The 27254-nt window shown below is 44.0% G+C and overlaps 1 protein-coding gene across 6 annotated transcripts in view; it reads left to right on the top strand.

Moving 5' to 3' along the window:
• atp11c (ATPase phospholipid transporting 11C (ATP11C blood group)) overlaps positions 1 to 24387 on the top strand; it is a 44684-nt gene extending 20297 nt beyond the window's left edge. Inside the window, exons 4-31 of one of the 6 annotated variants that reach the window (XM_030114775.1) lie at positions 6553 to 6633; positions 7626 to 7733; positions 8489 to 8617; positions 9176 to 9264; positions 9563 to 9613; positions 10044 to 10108; positions 10190 to 10271; positions 10355 to 10505; positions 11111 to 11308; positions 11728 to 11898; positions 12273 to 12484; positions 12589 to 12660; positions 12768 to 12841; positions 12929 to 13032; positions 13116 to 13297; positions 14107 to 14373; positions 14455 to 14632; positions 14721 to 14823; positions 14901 to 15046; positions 15346 to 15405; positions 17132 to 17259; positions 17774 to 17909; positions 17995 to 18060; positions 18158 to 18261; positions 18369 to 18525; positions 20483 to 20591; positions 21703 to 21734; positions 22022 to 24387. In XM_030114775.1, the coding sequence (XP_029970635.1) occupies positions 6553 to 6633; positions 7626 to 7733; positions 8489 to 8617; positions 9176 to 9264; positions 9563 to 9613; positions 10044 to 10108; positions 10190 to 10271; positions 10355 to 10505; positions 11111 to 11308; positions 11728 to 11898; positions 12273 to 12484; positions 12589 to 12660; positions 12768 to 12841; positions 12929 to 13032; positions 13116 to 13297; positions 14107 to 14373; positions 14455 to 14632; positions 14721 to 14823; positions 14901 to 15046; positions 15346 to 15405; positions 17132 to 17259; positions 17774 to 17909; positions 17995 to 18060; positions 18158 to 18261; positions 18369 to 18525; positions 20483 to 20587 (3219 nt within the window). In that variant the 3' untranslated portion in view covers positions 20588 to 20591; positions 21703 to 21734; positions 22022 to 24387. Of the gene's footprint in view, positions 1 to 6552; positions 6634 to 7625; positions 7734 to 8488; positions 8618 to 9175; positions 9265 to 9562; positions 9614 to 10043; positions 10109 to 10189; positions 10272 to 10354; positions 10506 to 11110; positions 11309 to 11727; positions 11899 to 12272; positions 12485 to 12588; positions 12661 to 12767; positions 12842 to 12928; positions 13033 to 13115; positions 13298 to 14106; positions 14374 to 14454; positions 14633 to 14720; positions 14824 to 14900; positions 15047 to 15345; positions 15406 to 17131; positions 17260 to 17773; positions 17910 to 17994; positions 18061 to 18157; positions 18262 to 18368; positions 18526 to 19516; positions 20592 to 21702; positions 21736 to 22021 lie in introns of those variants that run through there. The other 5 variants (XR_003933424.1, XM_030114798.1, XM_030114782.1 and 2 more) reach the window with 5 other exon arrangements.
• The last annotated feature ends 2867 nt before the right edge of the window (positions 24388 to 27254 follow it).

Below are 27254 nucleotides of genomic sequence, written 5' to 3' on the forward strand. Positions count from 1 at the left end.
CAGTGTTTTCTGGAGTTGAGGTCAGTTTGCAATGGCAGGTTTCATGCTTGATTGTCCGTCACAAGAAAATCAACCAGCCACATTCACCATTCAGTTAGATACAACAATTAACTCTCATATACATGCTGTTGGGGCTGTGGGTGTGTGTTGTTTTTGTTTCTGCATGTGACAATCTTCTAGTGTGAAAGGGAAAGAAATCTGAGTAAATTGGCTGCTTGCGCACCAAGAGTAGTTTGTTTAGCGATAAACTGTCTTGACTGAATGCATATTTAAACTGGGATCTTCCTCACAAGTCATATGGAAAAAAAAAAAGTGAATGCGTGTTCCAATAGTTGCTTCTGGCTTGATTGCGTTGCTCTTCCTCAGTCAGGCTTGACATGTGTGAAACTTGACAGACTGGTTTGAACTTATTGTGCTATTTCAAGCCTGGCTTTTGTTGATTAGCCCTTTTAATTTCCCTTTTGTGGAGTCACCTTACAGTCACTTTAACTCTGGCTTTCTGAGCAAATGTAACACATACTGTTAATGCCAGCGTTACTAAGATCTTGTGTTTTTCTAAATTGCTCATTCTGAAACCCTTAGCATGAGAACAGCAACCACACAGACCGTCAATACACTGTTAGCCATTCAAGTAACCCACACACACACACACACACACACACACACACACACACACACACACACACACACACCACAGTCGACAGCAGTCTGGTGTTTTGCTCACTTTGACATAAAGAGAGGGCGAAATGAGTTGACTGAACTCACATCACCAACTCAGCCACAGCTGCCCACTGAGCCGTAGCCGTCCAGTGTTCTCATCCAAGACACCAGCGCGTTCCTTTTGGGGTTCCAGGGTCTGCAGATAACATGACCCTTTGTTTTATATAGTGTGTGCTGCACCCGTACGTCAGAAGTTGCATGTCAGAAGGTTGTATCTCACATACACTTTAGTTCCTCGCAGTCATGCAGTGCCGTCATTCCCACAAAACATGTTTTTATTTATTTTTTTTTTTTATGTTGGCTTGTGTGGCCTCCTGCCCTATCTACCAACTCGTCTCAAGAGGAATTCTGCACACAGAACCATTCATTGTATACGTTTTATAATCCATATGATTGCATGTCTTCAGAAATATTTTAGTCACTCCACCTTTCTATTTGGATGGTTGTATATAAATGAAAACAAATCTGCATACTCAAAATGTAATCAGTGCACAACTGCATATAACATATATGCTAAATATGATAATAGATTAATACACACGTTAGAAACTATGTTCATGCTCGGTTTAGAGAGTTTGTTCCAGAAGCTTAGAACTCAACCACCTGTCGCTTCAAGGTGTTTAGCATTAATGAAGTACACTTTCGCATTGTTAAAAACCGCCAAACAGTGGTTAATGAAATAAACTGCCAGCACAGGGATCGATCGACGTTGGTTACAAGCTGTTTAACATGAGGATCTGCAGACAAGCTGCACGGTTGTTGCACGCCATGATCACATGAAATCACCTTTATTTAAAACAGTGACATTCCATTAATGCTCCATACACAGGTTCGCTCTGATGCAATTAGCAGGTGTTGTTTTGGACACCGGGTTCGTTAGCTTCTGTAACAGTCCAGCTAAACCTGATAATTGATTGGACTTGCAGCAACAACGAACCACTAACAAGGCTAAGAGGCCAGCTGGTCTGCTCAATACTTGGTAATTGGTGATGCATGTAAAAAGAAAAAAAGACTTTGTCCACTGATATCAAGAGACCATGATAACATTCATTTCATGCAATTGGCTTAAAATTAAGGAAAACGTTACTGAGAATTCAGGTTTTTTCACATGTTATGAGAATTACTAAATAAAAGCACACTGTAGCTGCACAATCAACAGATATTTGTGAAGATACGCATTTGTTTGTCGATCCCAAAGTCTCTGTAGGGATCTTCGTGTTTGCGTTCATCCTTTTTGATAGAGACGTGGCTCCATGCCTACACTCACAAGTGGAAACTGTGAGCTGGCCTAGAATGCTGACTACCTTCCACTGACTGACATCCCTAATTCTGTTCTCTTAAATGATCCTCCACCCGCTCCCCCCTGGGATCTGACAGTTGATAATTGCAGCGGGATAACAAAAACAAATAGATTTGCTGTTTACATCTGCTCCTGTTCTTCCGTCATCCCTGCCTCTCTGTCTTCTTTTCTGAACCGCAGTAATGGAAACTCACCTCTCCTTTTAGCTGTAACCTAAACTGTGGAAGCAAACAACCCTCCAGTGTAAACAGGTGTTGAGTCTGTACAGAAAAGATGTGCTTCCTTTATTTTCATGCTGGCTAAATGAGCTCACAGAGTGACTGCTCCCAGAAGGCCCCGCGAGCGCTTTACGAAACGAAATACGAAATATCTGCTGCAGATGATCACAAATTCAAGCTGTAGCAGTTTAGTGACACCATTTATCTTGATCCAACTGTCACGGTTTGGGTTTATGTGGTTTACTCCTGTAGTATCTACAGCGAGTGTAAATGAATTGCTGGATGTTCTTTGAGAGCCGACGTGCGAAGCCGCTGTGACCTGATGTAGTGCTCTCATGTGGGAGAAGACCACCAAATTGCCTATTGCGGCGTGCGAAGCACAAGGGTTCTCCATGCGTCGTGTGTGCAGTTCAGACTATTTGCGTGCAAATAAATGTATGTGTGCGTGCTTACGCACGTGACGCATGAGTCGGTGGGTGTCCTGGGTTTGCTGATGGTGTTTACCCAAGCTGCAGCGTGGTTGGCATTTCTCCACTAATCCGGTCTCTCTTGAGGGGCTCCTTATCCGAAGCGCGCAGTTTTCCCCATGCAGCCTGCCATTATATCACAGAGTGGGGAAACAGGTACACAGATTTTGCGCTCGTTTTCGCATTTGCATCTCACAGACCGAAATAAACCCCCCCCCCCCCCCCCCCCGAGAGGCTTCATGCAAATTCTCTACCAACAACCAAATGTCATGCTTCCTCTAACTCTGTTCTGGTTCCCTTTTTTGTCTGGCATTGTCATCTGCTCCCTCTCCTTCTGTCTTTCCCTCTGCCGTTCTCTCCTACTGTCTCGAGCATAACCCCCATCTCTCTGCAGCGCTGCACTGCTGACGTCAGCAGCCAGGAAGCCCTCTGTACATCTCGGCGCCACAAATAGACACAGGCTGATAAAAAAGCACCACTCTCCTATAAATAGCCCTGCATGTCTTTGCTTGAATTTGATTGAATGGGAATAGAGCCCCGCGAGAGAGCGAGCGAGCGAAACGGTGATGAGACAGCAGGACACAAAAGAAAGGGGGGGGGGAAAAGGGAGAATGGGGACAGGGCAAAGGAGTAGGAGGAAACGAAAGACCCACGATGCTGCCCTGAGACCCCCGGGGACCCGCTGTCTGTCGCTCACTCTGACACACTTCCCCGCTCCGTGCTGCTCTGCTCTGCTGCTCTGATATCACACAAGCACATCAGCAGATCAGTTCACTTCTGCTGCTGAGATTTCTTGGCTTTGCCTTTGGTGCAGCGGAGGAGAGGTATTCGTCCATCTGGAATTTTCGGCAGGGGTTGTTGGGAATCGGCGCGGCTAAACTGTAAAACACAAGCACAAGGAAAATTGTGTTGCTTGGTAAAGTCGCAACAGCTGAAGGTGTTGTTTTGGGTTTTCGTTTGCTGAAGCGTTTTGTCTTGTAATATATAGAGACTTATTTGTTGCACCTCAACAATCTCAGTCACTTTTTCAGCCAGGATTGTTGTGACAGTGATTTAGAATATGTTCAGCAACACTTACTGATATTCAACCAGTTGTCCAGGTGAGATGTACATGAAACAAGGTAAAACCTCACCGCAGCATGATCAGAAGAACTCATCTTCCCAAAAGGCAACAACACCTCGAACTGATCAACCCGACGCCTTTAAATTTGAACTTTCTGGTGTTAAACATCACTTGGTACTAAAAATACACCAATCTAATAATAAAGGAACCAAATCTTTTTCTATTGTAATAATAGAGTCGATGCATTGACTGGGAACTAACAACCCTCATCCATGCTCATTGAAAAGTGAGCAGCCTTTGATACTGTCAGTCTGTGCAGCCTTGTCAAGTCTGACTTCAAACACTATTGTAGCCCAAGATAAAAGCTGTGAAAGCTGTGCTGTCTTTTTTTTTGTGGGGGGGGGGGCAGGAATCACTTGATGAACAGATATTATAAATGACACAAGTCTCTTTTTAGACCTCTATTAACAGTTGCCAAAGATAAATCAAGAACAAAGCACATTTACGCTCAAAGTATTTCTGTGTGCTGTGGTTAACTGTTGTCAGCCGTGTGCACATTTCCACCCCTCCTGTAGTCGCCACCTCAGGATCCAACAAGAAATACATGATGTTCTCTTATTAAAGGCAAAACAAATGATCATTTCATACACCCCTCCACGGTTTTTCTACATAGTTGTTTTCACAGGAGGATCTGGACATGCCAACCAGTCACCAGGCTTTTCCCAACAGACATTCACTGATCCACTAACTACACCGCCCAGAGTGGTGCGTTGGGTCTAAAGGGTTTTTAACACGCAGCGCCGTATAACACTCGCATGTACACACACACACACACTGCTCTTTTCAAGCATTGAGTGCTCTCACTTTTGGCTCGCAACACCTGAGGCTACTGCGGCAGGATTATTACTTTCGCCTCTGTCTCGCTGGAATCGCCAGCTCTTGCAAACATAATGCAGACTCTCCTCTGTATCTGCACTTTTTCCGAGTGGTCGATGTGCACTAGTCCATCTCGGCGTGGTAATTGATTTGTTCCTACAGTTAACTGTAATCACAGCAGAGCTCGTTAGGACTATTAGCTCACTACCGTTGTAGTATGTGCGTCAGTGTGCATTTCATTAGGCAGAGAATTAGTTGGCGTTCATATCTTGATCGCCGACTTCTGAGCGAGCGGCCGGTTTGTTTCATTTCAAGTTCAAGCACAGGTGAGGAAAGCACTGGAGACTGCATCAAAACGCATCTCTGACTCTTTAGTTGAGCTGATGTCTATCTGGCACTTTGGAATGCTCCTGGTCAGAATATCAATGAGCCCAGTGTGTTGTGGATGTGCGTGCTGTAATAAGCGCGCCGGCTCGCGGGGGGAGACCAAGCAGCATTTTTGCAGGGTCAGGCGTTCCAGGGTAAATCCGTCAGATTGTTTTAGAGGACGCACAAACAGCAGCAGCGTTTGTTTGCTGTGGATTTACCTCAGAGCCTTGGTCAGGTGCTGCTCCTGAAGTGCTTGTTGGGGGATTACCTGATCACTAATTCCATATTTTTCCTAAACGCATGTAGACACACCATGCCCTCAAATTCCCTCACAAGTAGCTCAGGCAGTTAAGGTGAGTGTGACAAAGCTTTCTTTTGGCCCTCTCCTGTTCCTTGGCACAGACGCACAACTGTTGGCATGCTTGCAGATTAAGCGCTCCGTCCCTGGTTCAGTTGATTAAAAGTTCTGTGGTCCAGAACCCCTCACACTTCCTTCCAAAATGTAAATTCCCCCTTGTGTTTCCCACTGATGAAAAAGTACGAGAATGAGTAGGAATCTCTCTCAAGTAAGGACTACACCCTGCATTTAGAGGCCCTGTCCCATCTGTCAAAACACTGCTGTGCGCCGCCCCCCTGCAACCGCAGCACAAAGAGCTGCAAGTTTGAATTTATTCTTTCTGTGTTTTGAAGTTTTTGTTTTCATTGTTAAGCACTAACATGATGAATGCCGGAGTTTGTTTTTTTTTTTCTCAGAACTGTTATAAATGCATTTTAGAAAAGCTTTTCTTTGTCTTTTTCTTTTTAACTTGTCTCCCCTAGCGTCCATTTTTCTTTGAGTTTATTTTTTTTAAAGTTTTTGAAATGACCGAATGTACCTTAATTAGTCTTTTCAAAAAAAAAAATGTGAAAAAATCTAAAAAAAATATCAACATAGTTGAATTTACAGAACACTTAAACTAGTAAAAGTGACGACATAAGTCAGTTTTCAAATATATTCTCACTTGTCTGGTTCTCTCAAAGTTTCTATACATACTGGATCAACATTATAGCGTATTAATTCTGAAATTAATGGGGAAATATATCCCATTTGCAGAATATTTTAATCTTAAAACTTTAATTTCATTCTATTCAACAGATTTAATTTAACAACAAAAAAAAAAAAGCCACATAATTTGTTTCATCAAGGCTGACTTGAAAAATATGGAAAAAAAAAAAAAAGATGAGATGAAACCAAGTCTTAAAATATTCTTTAATGCCACCCTGGGCTTTAATTTTCATGCATTTCAATGAGGATGCTGTAAGCATTAAGTCTTTAAATGCTAGTGTTTATATGGTCGACCCTGTAAAGAAAGATTACCTGAGAATAATTCATCAGAAGCCAGCGGACAGCAAACTGACCTGATCGAGCCCTTTAATCCTGCTTGATGTTTTTACACTGCTGTTCGAAGTCAAAACACTATTTTAAAGTTGCAGAAAAATGGCTGTAGAATGTTCCTAATGTTGAATGTTTCTGACGTTCTTCTCCCCTCCCCTCTACAGGTGATAGTGGACACCCCCACCAGCCCAGTCACCAGTGGCCTACCCTTATTTTTTGTGATCACAGTAACTGCTATCAAGCAGGTAAGGTTGTGTCTAATGGAGCAGCTGAGCGCTGAAATATGTGATTTCATTGAAATCTTGGCCTCATTTGCCGGCGTTGTCTTTCAGTGCATTTCCTTCTTTCCTCTCCATGTAACATTTAATGTCCCCCTGCATTCAGAACTCCCTTCTGTGATTTTTGTATAAAGTATGCGACTAATGGTCTCTCGGGCTTTGTAATAATGTGCTCTGCCCGTGAATTCTGATTAGGGTGACGACAGAGTGGGCTCGAGGGGACTGTGAGTAAATGGAGAGAGCGAGTCTATTACAGAGATACAAATTGTCATGGGGAGTGTCTGCTTCTTTTACTCCCCTTTCTACCATGTCCCAGCTTCAGAAGTATTGTTGAAAGATTGGCTTTTTAAGTCGGTCTACTGCTGCGACTTTGAAATGCACAATAGTGGGTGGACTTCCTTCTGAAAATATATCGGAAGCTGTGATAGTGCTGGACCGCCTTGAGCCGAGCTTTGAAGTGGGACACCTAGGCAGGCTGCCCGAGCTTGTTAGTCAGGCCGATCTGAGCGAGATAATTCTACCGAACACTCGGAGAAAGCCTCATCTTCTCTTCTGTTTCTCCATCAGTCAAATGAAATCATCACTTTTTCTTATAAACCTGCATTTTCATTCCAGCTCAGTCATCGTCCACATTCTAGTCTCCCGATGCCGTCGTTCACTGCAGCTATCACTGCCCTTGTAGATTATGTTTCAGGATTATTTCATATTTCATTTGTATTTTTATGTGCTTCTGTGTTCACCATCCTGGTCTGTTGTTGTACGCATTCATGCCCAAAAAAAGGAATTGTATGCACTCATGTGATGGGTGACAGCACCTGTTAGACTTTTGTGTCCTTGTGGCCAGTCTCTGTTTGACCACCACTGCTATTCTTTCTGTGTTTCATCAGTATCCTACTAATTCCCCCGACAGCATTTTTGTTTTTTTTTTGCTCATCTCTGTTTGTCTTGCTTTGCTGCAGGGATATGAAGACTGGCTACGGCACAAGGCGGACAATGAGGTGAATAAGTGCCCCGTGACAGTACTAGAAGACGGCCGGAGGATGCAAAAGGAGAGCGAGAAGATCAAGGTACATTTTAGTCGACTCCTGCTGAGTAAGATCAATCGGAATAAATAATTCTTCAGAGACACAGCAAGAGAGAAGCTGCTGAAATCTTGATTTGGCTGTTTTTGGATTGGCTGCAAAGGGGAAAGCATGCTCTCTTGATTCGATGCTTAATGTGTCTGATGGTAATTATCTGTCCAGAGTATTGTTTGCAGGTGGTTTCTGCAGTGTACAAATTATTTGCATTTGTTGGTGAAAAGTATTTTTAAAGGATGATTGAGTTTAACACTGAAACATACTGGACCTGAAGTCACTTCAGTAGTGGTCACAGGCCAGTGCTGCTAACATCACAGAGAATCTACATCCAGCTGTCAAAACCTTAACAGTGCTGCTTTGTTTAAGGCTGCAGACAGCTGCTTCCAGCACAGGAGCTCACACGCGTGAACTGTAAACCACCTCCTGGTGCTCAGTGGCCTCCAGCTTAAGTAAACACTCAGCAAGACAGAGAGAGCCCGTTTTTGGCCAAACAATACTGAGATAAGTGACTATTGACCAGTAATAAGACGTGCCTTTGGATGGATTCCTCTTACTGCTCATAGACTCGGCCATTTACACATTAGCCAAAACAGCTTGATAGGAACCTGGCAGTGAAGCTTATTTTGGAGCCTTCCTGCTACTTAGTGGCAAAATTGCTTAAAGTTGTGAATGTTTAAGCCTTTTAGTTTCTCCTGATGCCAAATGTTTCTGACACAAGCCCTGAAATGTGGTTGTTTCTTCAGGTTGGAGATGTTCTGGAGGTGGAGGAAGATGAGACCTTTCCCTGTGATTTAATACTGCTGCAGTCGAGCCGCGACGACGACACGTGTTTCGTTACCACAGCAAGTCTGGATGGAGAGTCCAACCATAAAGTAAATGCGCTGCTCTTTTATTTGATATTATCACATCGTTATTATATTGGGTTTGTTTTTGTTGTATTTTCTGTTTTTCTTCAAAATATAATTTCCCTGAAGTTGGATTACATTTTGTTTCCCAAAACATGTTGACAAAAATTCAAATCTTCCCACTTCACAGAACTAGTTTCTATGACAGACACATACTTGTCACACATTCAACGTTTGGCGCCAATAAAAACACGTCAGACGGACAGTGAAGGCAAAGACAACTTCCCAAAGTTTGCACATCACGTTAGCTGCACTTGATTACACTGATAAATCCAGCAGACACTAAGATTAATGTACTGTACTGTTGCCAGATGTAATTTTGCTATGCAGTATTTAAGCATATTGTTTGCATCATAATGAATCAAGGTATCAATTGTGTTTGTTTATCATCTGTTTGTCCTCTTAGATTTCCTTTATTGTCGTTGGGTAAAAAAGTAAGGGGAGTCACAAATGATCACTTGACCTCAGTCAGCCGCAGCTCACACACACACCCTCTCTCTCTCTCTGTCTCTTCCACTTGTCCAGACACACTACACAGTGCCAGACACAGAGAAGGACCTGGAATCCCTCAACGCCACCATTGAGTGCGAACAGCCACAGCCTGACCTTTACAAGTAGGCAATCATCATGTGGTCCCGACGGATTTACACTAGAAGCATGTGTTGCCTGTGGCGTGCTGCACAGCGAATTACCTCAAGGGCCCCTGCAAATACCCGAAAAAGCTCTGATATTAACACAAAGATTAAGAGTTTTAGTCAGTCGGTCTTAGTTTTCAGAGTTCTTAGAGTTCAGAATCTTTTTATATATTTGGAAGTCAGTTACAAGCCCACTGTTTTTTACTCTTTGAATAACAATTTGTGTATTATTTCTGAATGAGTCGGCGTTCTGAGTGTACATTTCGTTGTGTTCCAGGTTTGTCGGACGTATGCACATCTATAAAAGCAATCAGGAGCCCGCAGTGAGGTGAGAGACTCGCGCACGACCGTTTTCGGCACTCTTTAAGTGAGAGCTAAATCAAAACACAGTTGCTTAAGCACTCATTTGTTTCCCTTTGCATCACCAACAAATCACTATTCCATTGATCCTCCATAGCAGACGAGCATTAAAATTAAAACGGGGCTGGCAGGCCTTCAGCCGCTGCTTCCCAAATCACTCCCACAGGCATTTATCATTGACTGCTTTGTAATGGCCGTATAAACAAATGCCAGTGTCCTTCTCAAGAACACTGGAACCGGCGCGAGCCCAGACTGCAGCCATACTGTGTACTGTCACTGCGTATTTTAGAGCGAATGCCAGCTTGCCTGCCAGGTTTCCATTTAGAGAATAGAAAAGTGTGTGGATTGTTCAACCCCTGTATGACTGAACGGTTTGGTCTCCCCGTGCGGCTGTGCAGGTCGCTCGGACCAGAAAATCTGCTGCTGAAGGGGGCGACTTTGAAGAACACTCAGAAGATCTGTGGTGAGGCTTCACTACAACAACACGCTGTGTATTACTGAGGATAACTCATTATCTAAACTGCTGACCCTGTCTCTTCTCCAGGTGTTGCAGTTTACACAGGCATGGAAACAAAGATGGCTCTTAACTACCAGGGCAAATCTCAGAAACGCTCTGCTGTGGAGAAGTAGGTTGAGAGACGAAAGCGCGAAAGACGGTTGAAAACAGCCTGATGAGTCTCCGGCAGTCATTAATTTGTCGTCTTTTCAGGTCGATCAATGCCTTCCTTTTGGTTTACCTCTGTATATTGGTGAGCAAAGCCCTGGTCTGCACTGTACTGAAGTACGTGTGGCAGAGCAAGCCTGGACAGGACGAGCCCTGGTACAACGAGAAAACACAGAGAGAAAAAGACACCAATATGGTCAGTTCACACACCTTGAAATCTTGTACATGCTGAGATTATGAACGATGATCTTACTGTTTCATAAGCAAACGTGAATCACCAACAACAGAAAACAGGAAGTTTCTTTTATTATGTCTAATACACAATATGCTATACCAGGAGAGCACTCTGTTCTTAGGCCGAGTTTTTACTCAAGATCTTTATTTGTCTGTTGAGGGCATACCTGCATTTGCAGCGTTATGCATTATAATCCAGATCCATAGGAAAGAACACAAATAGCAAAGGGAGGAATAAAGTATCTCTATCTATCTAAAACAATTTTAGAGGCCTTAAGATTTTTCTGGTCTGCTCGAGTCAAACAGCGGAATGGTGACTGCAGACCAAAACTGTGCCACGGTCCATTTCATTGCTATTAATCCTCCACTCCTGTCCTCAGTGAACTGTGCGCTGTGGCTGCCATTAAGGCTTCATATTTATTGCATGTGTAAACTAAGGCTATCGATCCCAACTTAAGCACACAGATCTTGCTGTGCACACAGACTATGGTGTAATTGTAAACATATTCTTCATAATTTAACAGTTGTTTAAACATGTTTCTTTTTTTTTTTTCTTTTTCCCAACAGTATCTTAAGATGTTCACCGACTTCTTGTCCTTCATGGTGCTCTTCAACTTCATCATTCCGGTGTCCATGTACGTCACGGTTGAGATGCAAAAGTTTCTTGGATCCTTCTTCATCACTTGGGACAAAGATTTCTATGACCCTGAAATCGAGGAGGGGGCGCTGGTCAACACTTCAGACCTCAACGAGGAGCTGGGACAGGTCAGGCCAATGACCGAAGGGGCTGAAATGTATTATGAGTTTTTACAGTTAATTGTCTCATTGACGAGACTTTTTTCCCTGACGTAGGTCTGAAAAAGTGGAATCTTCTTATTTTCAGAGTTGTAGTTTCAGACCAGTACATTTAGCAATCTGTGGTTAGAGGAAAAGCTCCCGGATTAATAGATCATCAGCACTTTTCTGACATTTCCTCTAATCCAAACAGTGTTGTCACCGATGACTCAGGCCTAATTTGCCCGAGGATTACATTAGTTTAAGAGGAAAATCACAGATAATCTAGTTAAAAAAAAAAAAGAAATTGCCTTTGGGTTTAATATTCTGATACTATAACAAAACACTCAGTGAAGCAGAGTTTGAAGAATCTGTCATGTGTTTTTGTTTTCTCACCATCTTGCCTGTAGGTGGAGTATGTTTTCACAGACAAGACGGGCACCCTCACCCAAAACAACATGGAGTTCATCGAGTGCTGCATCGACGGCTTCCAGTACAAGTACAGGGACGCGAGCTCCGAGTTGGACGGGTTCTGCGCCACAGATGGACCTGTGAGCAAACTCCAGCAGAAAGCTGGCAGGGTGGGTGCCGTGGCGTCCCTCCATCTGTTGTTAAAATCACACGAGCGTGAGCATACGGACATTACATAGCTCGTTGCTCAGAAAGACCCTTGGTAGGTCAGTCATGCACGGCCTCCTCGACATGTTAACATATGCAGCTGGCATGGAGCGGGATGAAGTGGCTGCTTGCTCTCAGCAGCCATACCTGATAGCACTTGACAGCCTGGCATGTCAACACCTTGTTCATCAGCTGATAAGAATTTAAATGAATAGTCATGAATGTATCGTTGCTGTATGTGACAATGTATGGATGCATCCGTGATTGTGGTTTCTGCATCCATTTTTTTTTAAGAAGACATTGTATCATATTAAACTTTGCCATATTGTGTTCTCAGGAAAGGGAAGAGCTGTTTCTGCGAGCCCTGTGCCTGTGCCACACAGTCCAGGTGAAGGAGTCCACGGAGCAGGGTCAAAGCCAAGTGGACGGACAGATAACCCAGATAGATGGCTTAGTGGGAGACGGAGATGCGTCTCATCGACCGCAGGAGCAGAGGGGCTTTATAGCCTCCTCGCCTGATGAGGTTGCTCTGGTCAAGGGTGCGATGAGGTGAGAAGCTGTTACGACACAGAGTGAAGTCCAATAGCACTGCACGAGTTCAAACATAAATATTTATAAATGGGTAATTCCCGGTGATTTGTCTCCATCTGCAGGTACGGCTTCACATTTCTAGGTCTGGAAAGTAAAACGATGAAAATCCTCAACAGGAGCAACGATGTTGAAATGTGAGTCAGCAGTTATGCAGGCGAAGCCTTTTGAGATTAGTCACAATTTGATAACCTACATGCGCGCCGCCGATGTTCTTTTAATGCCCGTTGTCTCCTCCCCGAAGCTATGAGCTGCTTCACGTGTTGAACTTTGACCCTGTGAGAAGGCGCATGAGTGTGATAGTCCGAACCAAATCAGGTGAGCTGGAGATTACTGTCCGGTTTATTACACCCACTGGTTTTTCGCACACGCCTATTGCAATATTGTCTCTGATTGTGCCTCCAGGTGATACACTGCTTTTCTGTAAGGGAGCAGACTCTTCCATTTTCCCCCGAGTCAGACAAGAGGAAGTTGAGCGGATACGCTTGCACGTTGAGCGGAACGCAACAGTGAGTGACAGTAACATCTTGACTTCCCCAAACCGCGACATTGATTTCTAAACAGGTTTTCTGCCTGCTGTGTGACTGTTCAGGAGGGCTACCGAACACTGTGCGTGGCCTACAAACATCTGAGCGCAGAGGAGTACGCCCAGGCAGATGAAGGACTGAAGGAAGCCAGACTGGCTCTGCAGGACAGGGAGGAAAAGCTCATGGCTGTTTACAACCAAGTAGAGACGGGTATGAGCCTGATCGGAGCCACCGCTGTGGAGGACCGGTGGGTGCACTTCAACTCTGCTTCAACTGAGACGAGCTCACGTGTGATTGATGTTGTTTGCATTTCATTGGCCAGTTTGACAAAAAGCCAGTAGCTTTTCATTGTGAGCTCATACCGCCCTCTTGTGGTTGGCCGGTTTAGTGTCTCTCTGGATGCATATTTAATAGGATGGTGGTTTTGGTTTGTTCTTTTAATGCCATGTCACCATTTTTACGTTTTGTGGTTTTAGTAAAAAAAGAAAGTGATTAAAAAGTAACACAACTGCAATGAAAGCATGGCATATTTTCTTAGGGATGTATTTTCTACATCTAAACTCAGATCTTTCAGACACTTCTGAGAAACAAAATCAGCGTTTTCTTTTTCCAGTTCTTATTGTTTTGATTGAAGATACAGCTGCCCTGCTGGGTTTTGTGTCAGAAAGGTATTTTCTCTTCACTGTGATAGAATTAACTGTATCTTATATATCTAAATGAGTTTTATGAAAAGAAACTGCAGTTTGGGGTCACACTTCTCATAACAGCAGCTTCATTGTCCCTCTTCAACACCATATTTGGTGGTCTAGACCTTTACAGAGATCTGTCTTAAGTTGGTTTTTATTTGGCACTATTTTCAAGATACAGGACAATATGTGTATCTGTAGTTAGCTTTTTTTGAAATCAAATACATCTTGTCATGATTTTAAAAAGTCATTAAATTAAAAAAAGCATTGTAAAATATTCAGCATCATCCAGTTTCCATTAATTTTCATGTTTGAACTACAGAACTACTATGATTTGTCAAAATAATCGCTTTTCCACATTGTCCAACAGACTTCAGGAGGAGGCTGCAGAGACCATGGAAGCCCTGCAGGGGGCCGGCATCAACGTGTGGGTCCTCACAGGCGACAAGATGGAGACGGCCAAGTCCACCTGCTACGCCTGTCGACTGTTCCAGAGGAACACCGAGCTGTTGGAGCTGACGGTGCGAACGCTGGAGGACGGAGGCCGGAGGCGCGAGGAGCGACTGCACGAGCTGCTGCTGGAGTACCACAAGAAAGCCGTACAGGATGCACCGCCAGCGAAGGGGGGCGTCACCAGGTGGGAGTTAATACCCTGAGGTTGTTTCCATTTTGCTCGTCGTGATGATTGAACTTCAACACTCTTCCACATGTGCTGCAGAAGCTGGTCTGTGGCCAATCAGGATTACGGTTTCATCATCGACGGAGCCACTCTGTCGATGGTGCTCAACTCGTCCACTGAATCCAACTCGAGTCGCTACAAGAACCTTTTTCTGCAGATTTGTCAGAACTGCACGGCCGTGCTGTGCTGCCGCATGGCTCCCCTCCAAAAGGCACAGGTCAGAACGGACGGCTGGGAATTCATCAAGCGGCTGAAATAACGCCAGATCTTTGAAATTGTTGAATCTTACGTTGTCGGGATTGCAGATCGTTAAGATGGTGAAGAACTCTAAAGGCAGCCCGATCACCCTCTCCATTGGAGATGGAGCCAACGACGTCAGCATGATTTTGGAAGCTCATGTTGGCATTGGTAAGAGACGTCACGCTGAGGTGGACTGCGGCTAAGCGTGACTTCCACAGTGTAATTTCTGGTCTCGGTGTGTTCAGGCATTAAGGGCAAAGAGGGTCGACAAGCAGTGAGGAACAGTGACTATGCCATCCCCAAACTCAAGCACCTTAAGAAACTGTTGCTGGCTCACGGACATCTCTACTACGTCCGCATTGCACATCTGGTGCAGTATTTCTTTTATAAGGTGGGTGTGAAACATTTATCTCACTGACTTGCGTTGTGCGTCAGGTTCAGTATTTGTTTTGTGTTTCTTTTAAAACTGTTTCTCAAACAAACTGAGACATTTTGGGGGTTGGTTGGCGTGTTGGACTAAAGTTTTGCCAGAATTAGTTTTAACAAGTTTTTTGAGGTTGAACGCAGGTTAATATATTGCACTTTTGGACTTGCGTGAAAAGCACAGAGGGGTTTATGAAATGATTTGATATTCTTTGATCGTCGTCTCCATCACAGTGATCTGGCTCTCTTGTCTGTTTTTGCCTGCAGAATCTTTGTTTCATCCTGCCGCAGTTTTTGTACCAGTTCTTCTGCGGCTATTCCCAGCAGGTGAGTGTGTCCTGAGTCCCATTGAGGTTCAAAGATGTTCTGAACATCAAAGGAGGCAGAGTCCCTTAAATCCACTCCTCCTCATCCCCCTGAATGTCAAACTCCCTCCATCAGATTGCCCCCCCTCACCTCCCCTGGGATGTTTGAGCTTTCATAGATTTGTACGATAACTTAAACTCCCCAGAAGTATTCAAGTAATACAGTGGTGCCGGCTGCTGCCATCATGCTGCAAAATGTCTCTGTAATGCTGAATTTTGACGCATAAATATTAAGCGCCTTGTGACAAAAGATGATTTAACAAAACATATACTGACTGTAATCTTTAATTTGTGACAGTGAGTTCAGGAAGTGAAAATGTTGCATTCTCGATACTTAACTTGTGTAAACTAAAATGTTTTTAGCACCTGTGTTTTTTTTTTAATCATTACAGCCTGATAAATTAAAAAAAAATGCCAATAAAGGATACATTAATCACTGATTATGCATTATAAATGCTGTAAACCCTCAGAGTCAGGTTCATTATACTTTACTACAAATGGGAAAGATGGCTGACTTAACATTTGTCTAGAACACACACTCATCTCCACCCTCCACAAGGAAAATAGCCCACAGATGATCCTTGGTGAGAGAACTGGTTGTTTACAGACATCATGGATGATTCATGGTAAGAAAAGATGCACAAGCAACAGGCCTGTAAAACACCGTCAAACTGTCAACTCAAGAAGATGTGGCGGAGACGAGTAACGATGGAGTCGGCACGGATACACACACACATGTAGATGATACACTTGGAGTGTCACAGTTCTCATGTCAAAGGCCAGTGTGAGAAGTGTTTCACGTCGGCTCAGCGATCCAAAGTCGTTTTCTCAGATCAAAGTTGAATTTAAATTTGGTCCGTGGGCGGCGAGACTGGTCCAACCCGATCTGTGGGTTTCTGTCTGAGGAGAGGTAACGTGAAACCAGACACAGGAGACTTATTAGCTCAAGACGTCTGTCTTTCCGACCTGCGTTTCCATAACAGCTCAGTGTCACTGCCGGCTCAGTCCTTCCATGGACAGACATTTCTGGATCAAGAGTTGTTTTTGTTTTTTTTTAATTTTTCACAGGAACAGAGCTCATCAGTTGACAGGAGAAAAAAAAGCTGTAGCCTATACGCAAACTAAATAAAACAGGTCCTTGTTGCCTTTTCTTTGTCATCTCATACCAATCAACTCCAAGCCATCTTTATTTATAAAGCACAATCAAGGTGACACAAAGTGCTGTGCACAGAAAAGTATTAAAATATTGGAGAATTTATTTTTGTTGTTTTCACGAGTTGTAAGCTGCAATTATATCAGGTCATAAACTAAAGTATAAAAATATATCTTATTTTTGATAAAACAGTAAATGTGATTCCATTAAGGTGTCCCACAGGTATTGTTGAAGTTAGTGATTATAGCAGTAACGTCAGCGCAAAATGAAACTAGTTTGATTTTTGTGTGTTTGTGAAAAGTGAGCTTTATTTCTCCCTCATGTCACGTAACCGCTGACATGAACCTTTCATGAATAGATGAAAGCGGTATATAAGCTTGCTTATATGATACGTTAAAGTGGTGGTGTGTATGGGTTTGGTCCTTTTCCACAATATTAACCCCTGGTTTTCCCATCCCCCCCCCCCCCCCCCCCCCCCCTCCTTTACCGCCCCATCTCCTTTAAACCCTCCTCGGCTCCCATCCTTCCTCCCCAGCCTCTGTATGATGCCGCCTATCTGACGATGTACAACATCTGCTTCACCTCTATGCCCATCCTGGCTTACAGCCTTTTGGAGCAGCACATTTGCATGGAGGTTCTCCTGGACAATGCCACCCTCTACAGGTAACATTTGGGACTTTTTTTTTTTTTTTCCTGGTCCACTGATTTTTCATTAGATGTGAAAAAAGCAAAAATACATCTAAGTCCATGAACAATTTGGAAATAAAGTTTTCAGTGAACCCATTCAAATGAGAAGACATAACTTGATGCCTTTCAGGAGTAAAGCTCAACATATTGAAATTTTAATGAACTAACATTAAATATTTCAGCTTTTTAGCACAAAATAAAACAAAATGTTCCCATCACTTTGAAACTATTTAAAGTTCAGATCACTACTCCAGTAACTGTTTCTCAGGATTTATGTTTGAAATTAATGTGTTTTTTAACTATCTGTATCTTTTGTCTTACACCGAAACTCTTTGTTTGCACTAATATGCTCAGTGGACCATTTTAAAGTTTGTATAAATATATTCAAAGCTGTATGAGTGTCAGTTTTATATTTCAGCTTTATGGTTTTGAATGATCTCTTCATGTTTTTTTCTTGTCAGCATTTGTGATTTTTTTCTTTCTATTGCAGGGAGATTGCCAAGAATGCAATGTTACGTTGGGGGCCGTTCCTCTACTGGACGCTACTGGGGGTCTTCCACGGCCTGCTTTTCTTTTTCGGTGTTCGGTTTTTGTTCAGTAACTCGGCGCTGCAGGACAACGGCCAGGTTTGATCCAACTTATTTTCTGAACCGGTGGTATGTGTCCTGGATGATGGGGCTTTGCATCAGCATGCTCCTCTGTCTCCTCTAGGTTTTTGGAAACTGGTCATATGGAACCATTGTGTTCACCGTCCTCGTCTTCACTGTGACGCTGAAGGTAAACTCCCACACTTTTATTCTTAAGCATAAAGTTTGGAGCAGACGTGTTGCTGGATCTCTGACATTTGCCTTCCCTGACTTTCGCTCCATTCCAGCTGGCCCTGGACACACGGCACTGGACGTGGATCAACCACTTCGTCATCTGGGGTTCCCTGGCTTTCTATGTGTTTTTCAGTTTCTTCTGGGGAGGAATAATATGGTCAGAGCATATGTTGGCCTGGTTTCTGTGCTTAACGTTTTGGTATTATTCACATTGAAGTCTGGCCCGTGGCTGGTTGTCACAGTGAGGCGTCTTCTCACCCGCAGGCCTTTCCTGAGGCAGCAGCGGTTGTACTTTGTGTTCGCCAACATGCTGAGCTCGGTGACGGCCTGGCTGGTCATCATCCTCCTCATCGTGCTCAGCCTGCTGCCAGAGATCCTGCTGGTGGTGTTCCGCAAACCCCGCGGCCCCCACGCTCGCCAGGTAGGCCCGAGTCCTCCTCCTTTCCCTCCTTCCTTCCTTTCGAATGTCTTTTTGGAGCCACTTCTGAACATATTTCAGTGCAGATTGAAAGATCTCGATGGAGATGAAGTTGAAAACAAGAAATTTTGATGCAAAAGCAGTGTAGCTTTCCACGCGCACTTCCTTCTACAAGGGATCTAAAAAAAGACTTTTTAAGACTTTTGAGTTGTAAAAATGTCTTTTGAAAAAAAGAACATCATGTACACACTGAAAAAACCAACAGTACTGAATGTGAAACTAAACCTCGTGGTACAGTCATTTATTTTGTTTTTATTTGGGGATTTTCCTGTATCGTTGAATCACATGTTTGTCTTATTTAAAAGGGATTTTTGCAACTAGTATGCAAAGAGATTCTGAGTTACTGAGATAGGGATGCAGAATTAACAGTTCAGCTGTTCCATGTTAAATGACTTGAAAAGGGTTGATTTGATTAAACTCACGTTTCTTCCAGAGGACTTTACTCGCACAGCTTTTCAGTTCACTCCCTGTGAAACTGGTGTGTTTTCCAAGCAGCTGGAAATGTGAGGTTGTGTGCAAGTGCTTTTAAATATATCCCTCTTTTCTTCTTTTTATTGAGTCTAGACTTGTTTTATTTGGGGGAAACGTTTTTGCACGTCTTTGAGGAGAACCATGCAATTTGCACATTTGTGCAATAAAAAGGTCACTGCGATGCATGCTGCTGTACATTCATGCCAGTGAGCAGTGACACAACCAGTCATGCAGTCTACAGCTTTAAATGATGGTTGTTCTCACGAGCGGCCTCGTTTGATTTACAAATATTTCAGCATATTGTTTGACTTTTTTTTAAATTCTTTTTCTGCCCATCCTCCACTATTCTGCTGTTTTCTCCAAACGAGGACTATTGCGTTTGCACTTTGCCACATTCTCTTCATCTATTTTCAACCTCTTTATTTGTTTTCTCTCTTCCCCTCTGGACTTTTGCTTCTCAAAGATGAAACACCGCCTTCCTTCCTCGGGGACATCTACTATCTTCATGTTGTCACAGACCGCTAGCACTCACAGCTTCTCATGGAGTGACTGAGGTCTCTTTTTCTTTCTGTCAGCATTTGTACTGAAGTTTCTTTGTGCAGATTCCCTGTGTCTGCCAGACTTGCTTGTTTCCCCCCCCCCCACCCCCACCCCACTTGTTGTGTCCTTCCTCTCCCACTGTTTGACTCCTTGACTCTGTATTAGTTCAGGCTGGGGTTTCTGTAGATTTGTTTGTCTCACACTCGGCTGTAAAGTTTCAAGACAATCCATACGACTTCCAACCTCAGGGATACTATCCTTGGAAGGGACCCATTTTAAAACCTCTCCTCTCGAGTGCTTTCCTGTAGATGTATTTATTAAGCCTGGAGCGGTGGCGTGTGCCCAGCTCTGGCAGCAGTGTGGAGTAGGACAGGGTGTCCTTGCTGAGCGCGTGCAGTCAGTCCTCCATCCCTGTCCGTCCAGTCACACAAGTCAATGTCTCCTCCCAGCTGCCTGTGCTGCTCCAATGCCTGCTGCCTTCGCATGTCTCCGTCAGGTGACCCGCAGCACGCCCGAGCACCCAAAACTTACCTGCATGAGGCTCAAGTCCGCAGTCCCATCCCGGGTCCTCAGCCTAATTCCCGCAGGCATTTTGTCTGTCTGTGTGTGTTTGTAAGTGTCATATTTTGTGCGTTGCAGTGAGAAATACACAAGGATAGTAGCTCTGGAATCGCCACAACTTTTTAGAAAGAAAGAGTTCCCTGAAAAGGCATCTGGGTTCATGTTCATCACTGTTGAAGTCTGTGTTTATATAAATGTCTGTTCTTTGTCTATATATGTGTGTGTGTGTGTGTTTCTAAGAGAGAGCACAGGATGGAGAGAGTCAGAGTGTGTGTGTGGGTTTGCCAGCGTAGTGACGTCACCGGTGTCTTTTGCCTCGCCTTTCTAGAAGAAGCTGGTTCAGTCGAGCGTGGGGGGCCTCCAGTCTCCCCGGTCTTCAGCCAGGCCCCTGCTCATGAGAACCTTTTCAGATGAGTCCAATACTGTCATTTAAACAGGTACCAGTCCACCTCCGGGCCATTTTAAGCCAATCAGTGACTCGCTCCCACGGCCTCCCTCCAACCTCTCCGGCGGGGTTTTTTTTTTTCTCTCTCTCTCTAACTTTTGAGTTTTAACAAGGAAATCAAAGACACGGCCGCCATGCAGGCCAACAATCCAACAAGAGCCAGGGCGTCGTTCTGTGTTGTGTGAGCTGATTCTGGCTGGCTGAAGAGATGCACTTGTTAATGTTGCTATTTCTGTGTCAACATTTTTGTCTAACTGAGCAATTGCTGCTGTCTCGTAACGTCTAAGATTCCACAAGATGACGTGATTTTCGCCCTAATGTTCTAAATTCAGAAATGTTTTTGTATAAACACAAGCTCCTTTCAGCCTCCCTTTGGATGCCCAGCTTGTACTACCAACTGCATGCGCTTTTCAAACCCAATATTTATTTATTTGAGTGTTTTCACTGCCTGTACATCTCATTTTTTTGGACCAGGAGTGTGTGTGTGGGTGTGAGGTGTTGGTGTCGGTGTCAGTTTTGTTGTCGTCTCGCCCGACGGTGTGTTAAAAAAAAAAAAAAAACAGCACTGGTCTGTCGGCGTAACCTGTCTCCACTTCCCTTGCTTACCATGGCGTTCAGGCCAGGTCGCGTTCTCTGTTGTGTCTCACACACACACACACACACACACACACACACACAAACACACAAACCCGTGTCGGTGGTCACTGCCTGCTTGTGTGCTCGGCAAATTCTGGATGCATCTGTGCAGTGCTTTTCTTCAGTGCATGACGTGGCACCGGTGCGGCCTCAGGCCAAAAGCTGTTGCGGGGGGAGGAACAACAACAAAACAACAATCATAAGTAGATACTGAGATTGCAAAATGAGAAAAACTATTGAATAATAACTCAAATTGTCAATAGATGATGGAAAGTGTTATGCGCCACGTTGCTGTGGGATTGTGTGTTTGTTGTCTTTGGAGTTGTTCCGTCCGTCCCCCCCTGCAGGTAAGGCTGAATATCACAGCGTTCTGTTCCTGTTGACCAGCCTCACTGATTGATTCACCACCTTTTTCTTCCCCGACAGCTTTCACTCTTTAACCTCCGTTTTTATTATTCCCCCTGTAGCCGTCAGACGATGGCCTCCTGCAAACATCCAGGTAAACGGAGAGAGACGTGTCCCTCTGTTCATGTTCACTGTCTCCGCTGAACTCAAATCAGTTTCGGATGAAATAAATTCCTTCACTAATTTTGATTCTGGTGGCGGAGGCGGTCTAATCATCTCTGGTGTGTTTGCGCGCATGTGTGTGTGGCCAATCGCTGCTTCTTCTGAAATGATTTGGGGGGATCTCAGTGCGTCTTTGTCCTCGTCTTCTTGTCGGCTCGAGCTAAAAAAAAAAAATAGAAAAAAACAGAGCGAAATCGTGTTTTCTCTTGCTTTTTCCAGAGTGCGGCAGTCACGCCGCTGTCCTACAAGCACCTGAAGGAGCGCGAGTGAAAACGGCGGCGAGGACGCGCAACGCCCGCGGCGCCACGAGCCTCGTTCAGGGTCCGGCTGCAGCCGGAGCTGCCTGTCGTCCCAATCCGGTGTCTCCAGGGGTCTAAAGTGGTTTCAGCGGTCTCTTGACCGGCTCTTCTCCGTCCTCAACCCCCCCCCCCATGCATGCCTGCAGAGCAGCGCCCTGCGTTATTTTATAAGCGGTCTCCTCAGACGACAGGCATGGTTCTTTTTCCTTTCTTTCACTTCTTTTTAATACTAGCTTACAGATGAATGCATACATGGCTGCCTTTTCAGTAGCTCTATCCAAACTGCTGTACTTCAACCAGCGGTTGTAAAAAAAAAAAAAAAAAAAATCCTCTCCAAGAATGGTACCATCTGCATGACAGAAGGCTCTCCGGACATGTCACTCCACTAATATCCAGTCACAGCGTTCTCCCAACGGTTATATTTATAGAAACTATTCTACTTCCCACTTAATATCAATAGTTATTTTTACATGCTTATAGCATATTTTGCGAGCGCTCGTGTTCAGAGTTGTGATGAAAAGTTACTGAAGGAGATTTCTGTCTATTCTAGTTGGGAGCAGCATCCAGAAGGCTTCTGCTGTTTGACAGTTACATGACGATTATTTTTCTGTAGTCTCTGTTGAGCGCTTAATGTAAGATTAATCAACAGAGGCAATATATTACCACTCAGTCCAAAAAGCACGTGTGCGCCTGTGTGTGTTTGAGAGATAGATTAGAGATGACCTAAAACCTCCAACCTCAGAGATAATTTATGAAAGTGAAATTAATATGAGAAAGTTAATATATGTGCTATATTGTATATAGCTGAATGATGTTTGTTAGCATCTGCTCAAAGCCAAAAAGAGAAACGTAAACACGATCAGATTCTGTCCACGTGTGCGTTTGTGTGTGTGTATGTGTGTGTGTGCGCGTGCTGGATGAGAATAGCCACAAATGCCTGCGTGTTTTGGAAAAAAAAAGAAACAGGATTACTTGAACTTTGTCGATATAGTTCAGTTTGACATTTCCTGCACTATTTACAGAAACTGGTTTATTTATCAGTTCGATGGTCACTAAGGCACATCAGTGTATGCCTGAGCACACATGTACACACACATCAGACACACACACACACACACACAGTGTAAGAGTTTGCACACATGCACTGAAGCCTAAAATGAGGTATTTATGTTCATCAGCCATTATCTACTCCGTCAAGCGTGAGCAGGAATGTGAAGAAAATTCCCTCCAGATCTGCAGAGTCATGAGTTCATGTCACCGCGACACTCCGCTCTCTCCGAGAGGAAACTCTGGCTTCCTGTTCCTCCTCTTCTCTTCCCGTGTGTTGTGCTTCATACATTCCATTTAGACATGATTTCACACACTTTTTGATACTGCTTTTGATTTTTATTTTCCCTTCTTCACACATTTATTGTCTACTCTGTGTATTTATTAAGTATACTCACAAATGTTATATTTTTATTACATAAATCTTTTTTTTTTTTTTTTAAATTGTGGAGCGTGTTCGGTTGTTCTACCGCTTGGAGTTGAGTTGTTGAGTTAGCCTCTTTTACTCCAGCCCTGATGTGAATCCTGTCCTGTTGTCATTGTCCTGCGTACAGAGACAGGCAGCCCCACACAAACACACCCCCTACTTACCAAAAAAGAAAAAAAAATCAGCCTCAGAACCAGTTTCACTCCCTTTTTGCCGTGTTTGACCTCGTCTCACATCATTAAATGTTCATGAAGACGTTGGGGTATGATGATTTTCACTTCGCTGACTCCTGCTGTACCTTCCAGTACCGGCCTTCTGCTGAAATTGCAGACTGTAGCCTGACGTTGTTGCTACGGTACGTCTGTTGAACAGCAAATGTCATGATGCCAAATGGAGATTTAAGAAGTTGAGCTGTTTTCAACAACAAAACAATTCCATGCCTTCGAGTGTCATTTACTACCAAGGCCGTTCATGTAAAAAAAAAAAAAAAAAAAAAAGAGGAGGCGGTTTTTTTTTTAACAGACGTGTGTCACCTCCAGACTGCACTGTGTCAGAAACCCTGTGAGAGGACACACCGAGAGGGGCTGCCTGCTTTCTTAACAAAGACGAAACCTTTAACTTACATCAAAAATGCTATTTTCAAAGCCGATTATATGTTTGAATCTAATGTTTTGCCTGTTCAAAGTTATAAGAAAAAAAAGAAGAAGAATGGACTGTATTTTTAATGCAACCTTTTTCCAGCCACTTTTGTAAGAAATAAAAATGTTAAAATGTCACAAAAAAACAAAACAAAAAAAAAAAAAAAAACAAAACCCTAGCACGAGAGGCTCAGTGGTTGTGGTCTCAGTCTGTGAGGGGTGGAGGTGGGCACCTTCAGGCACTCCAGCAGCTTTGTGTCATGCAGCAGGGACACGTTGCCCCCTCCAGCCCTCCGGGTCTCCAGCTTCAACACTCCAAACCTCCAAGCTGAATGTACCTCTTTCAAACTAGTATATTCAAAAGCTGATGATTTTCTGTAATAAAGCAGAATGTTTTGAAGATAAACCAGTCGTCTGTCTTTCTCTGACGTGAACGTGTGTGGGGGCGGCTGAGTGCGTGTGAGTGAGTTTGCACATTTGACCACACTAAGCAGATGCTGTGCGGTAATGAGATGCTGAGCAGCTAAGCTGGATCAGCTGAGTGGCTGCTGCTCCATGTGTGGTCTCTCATCAGGAAAACGACATTTTGCGAGTTCACAGAGGGAATTTATGTGTTCCCCTCGCTGTAGCCTGCAGTGTTAATGAGCACGGATTCATTCAGAGGAGTGGTGGGTTGAGCAGTGGGGAGCGGAGTTGCTCTGTATCACAGTATGTACACAATGACACCCATTCATATTTGTTCCTCTGTTTGAATGTGATTGTTGTGTATCGAAGGCTGTGTTTCACACAGGCCAAACTTGTTGGCTTGTTGGCTGAGGGTGTGGTACAGTTTTATTTTTTTTATTTTTTATTTTAAACAATGGCTCCACTCTACGGCGCGTCTGTGCATCTTTAATATGGTGAAGCTGGCATGGAAAGGGTGATGCCGATGTCAGCCAGACTGCATAACGTTCAGCCTACTGTTGTACAGCCAGACGTACACTGAAGGCATCAGAAAGCCAAAAGGAGCATGACAGAGTGTGAAGTGAGAGGAGAAAGTTGGGAGGGATTTGGCAGAGTGTCAGGGACAGACTCTGGAGTGCTGCACAGTGCGGAGCTGACGCATTAAAGCTCAGGGAGGGGAGAGGGAGCGAGAGAGAGAGAGAGAGACAGCAGTGGCCAGATGGAGCTGTGTTTGTTTTGAAGTAGCGGAGTGCCGCTGAGAGCAGGACAGGCTGGAGGAGCAAAACACATCACACCCAGTCTGGGAAACAACCGGACTGTTTCTGAGCTGATGTGGACACGACCGCCTCGCAGTGTGGAGCCACTCTATGCAGCTCAAGGTCAGGAGCAGCCAGCTGCAGCCTCGGGGGACCGTCCCGGCCGGATCCTGGGACCTGCAGAGACGTGTGGGTGTAAGTTTCCCCGCCGCTGCCGCTGCTTGAGCAAACTTTTCACCATGACGGGCCGGAGGACGCTGGGAAGGATGTGACGGCTTTCGGTGTGTCATCGGTTCTCCCGGCCTGATCCTGAGTCAGAGGAAAAGGGAATGGGCCCGGCTTCGCTGCAGGAGGAAAGACAGCAAGGGAAAGAGTCCAAGGAGGAGATGGAGAGCTACCACAGCCTCCTCCAGGCTGGATCCCAGCTGGAGAGCACTCTGCAGCGTGAGTACGGCATGTTGACCCTTCTCAGGCCCTTCTCTCTTGTTACTCTGTACATCTCTCTTTTCATGCTGCAGTGGACTGCAGAGGTCCATTCAGTTTGATTTACAGCACACATTTGTAACCCGTGAACCCTCACAAGATGTAACTGGAGAAACGCAGCTCGGTTCGTCAGTATTATTGATGTGCCAGTTCCTGCAGCTTTGCTCCACCAGTGGGCCACTGCAGGGATTATGTCAGCTATTTTAAGCCACCACAGATGGATATTTATCCATAGTAATGATTTGTAGCCTTGGAAAATGCAGGCGGTTGTAAATCATAAATGGGCAGTGATGGAGGAAGAAGTCATGGTCTAGATGTCGACTAAATAAAAAAAAAAAAAGGGCAAAAATAGAGATTTTCTTCTGCGATGTCGGATAATAAACCGTCACTTAATGGAGGTGTTGTATGTAATACCCACTGTTACAGCTGCATGTAGTTTTACTGTAAAGGAAACTTGAATGTTGAGTTTTGTGATGTAACTTTTTAAACTCTTTGACCTATTTATATTTCAGTCATTTCAATGATTTATTATGCAAATGACTTTCAAACTAGAGAGAAAAGATGAACAGAAATAGCACTTGATGTGACTGATGTGAAGAAAGCGGCGTCCTCCTGAGCATAATGTGATTGCTTTGGGATCTTGGCAGCCTTGAATTACTGCCTAATTGATGAGTCTTTGCCTCTCTTGTCTCCCGTGGGTTACTGTACCCGCTGTGAAGTGTGGAAGGAAAAAAAAATGCCATGCTGGGTTTATATTTTTATCATGTGAGGGTTTTCTTGTGGGGATTTCAACTTTTTGTTTCACCTGAGTTATTTAAAGATAATAGCTTCATGATCCATACGTTCCTTTTTGTTGCCCCATTAGACTGCTGTCAGTAGGATATCACTCTGTTTCAGTCACTCCTGTTCCACATTGTTTTCCTTTTCATAAAGGATTAAATTTAAAACCTAACCCACAATTTATGCAACTGTTGTAGCATCAGACCTCGTGACTGTTGTTGGATGATTCCTAAACTGAGACTGAACTCTTCTGGAAAAACAAATCACCTGTTTGGAAACTATAAATAAAATCTCATCCTCTTCACAAAGCTTTTCGAATTCCTAGCTACTCTTTTAATCTAAAAATTCAGATGCTTTCAGAAATAACACCAACTCTTTCCAAGTATGACACTTAACGCATGTTTAGTGCTTTAACTTCAGCTCACAACTGAACTGCTGTAAACGCTCCGACTCGAACTCCCCCTGAGGTTCCTTTGCAGTTTTCATCCTTGTCAAGCACAAAGAGACAGAACGGTTGTGCTGATACCAACAGAGATATGATCGACACCAGATGACAGCACGACAGTGATCTATTAGTGC

The sequence above is a fragment of the Salarias fasciatus genome, chromosome 2 (assembly GCF_902148845.1).
Source record: "Salarias fasciatus chromosome 2, fSalaFa1.1, whole genome shotgun sequence".
Taxonomy (NCBI): domain Eukaryota; kingdom Metazoa; phylum Chordata; class Actinopteri; order Blenniiformes; family Blenniidae; genus Salarias; species Salarias fasciatus.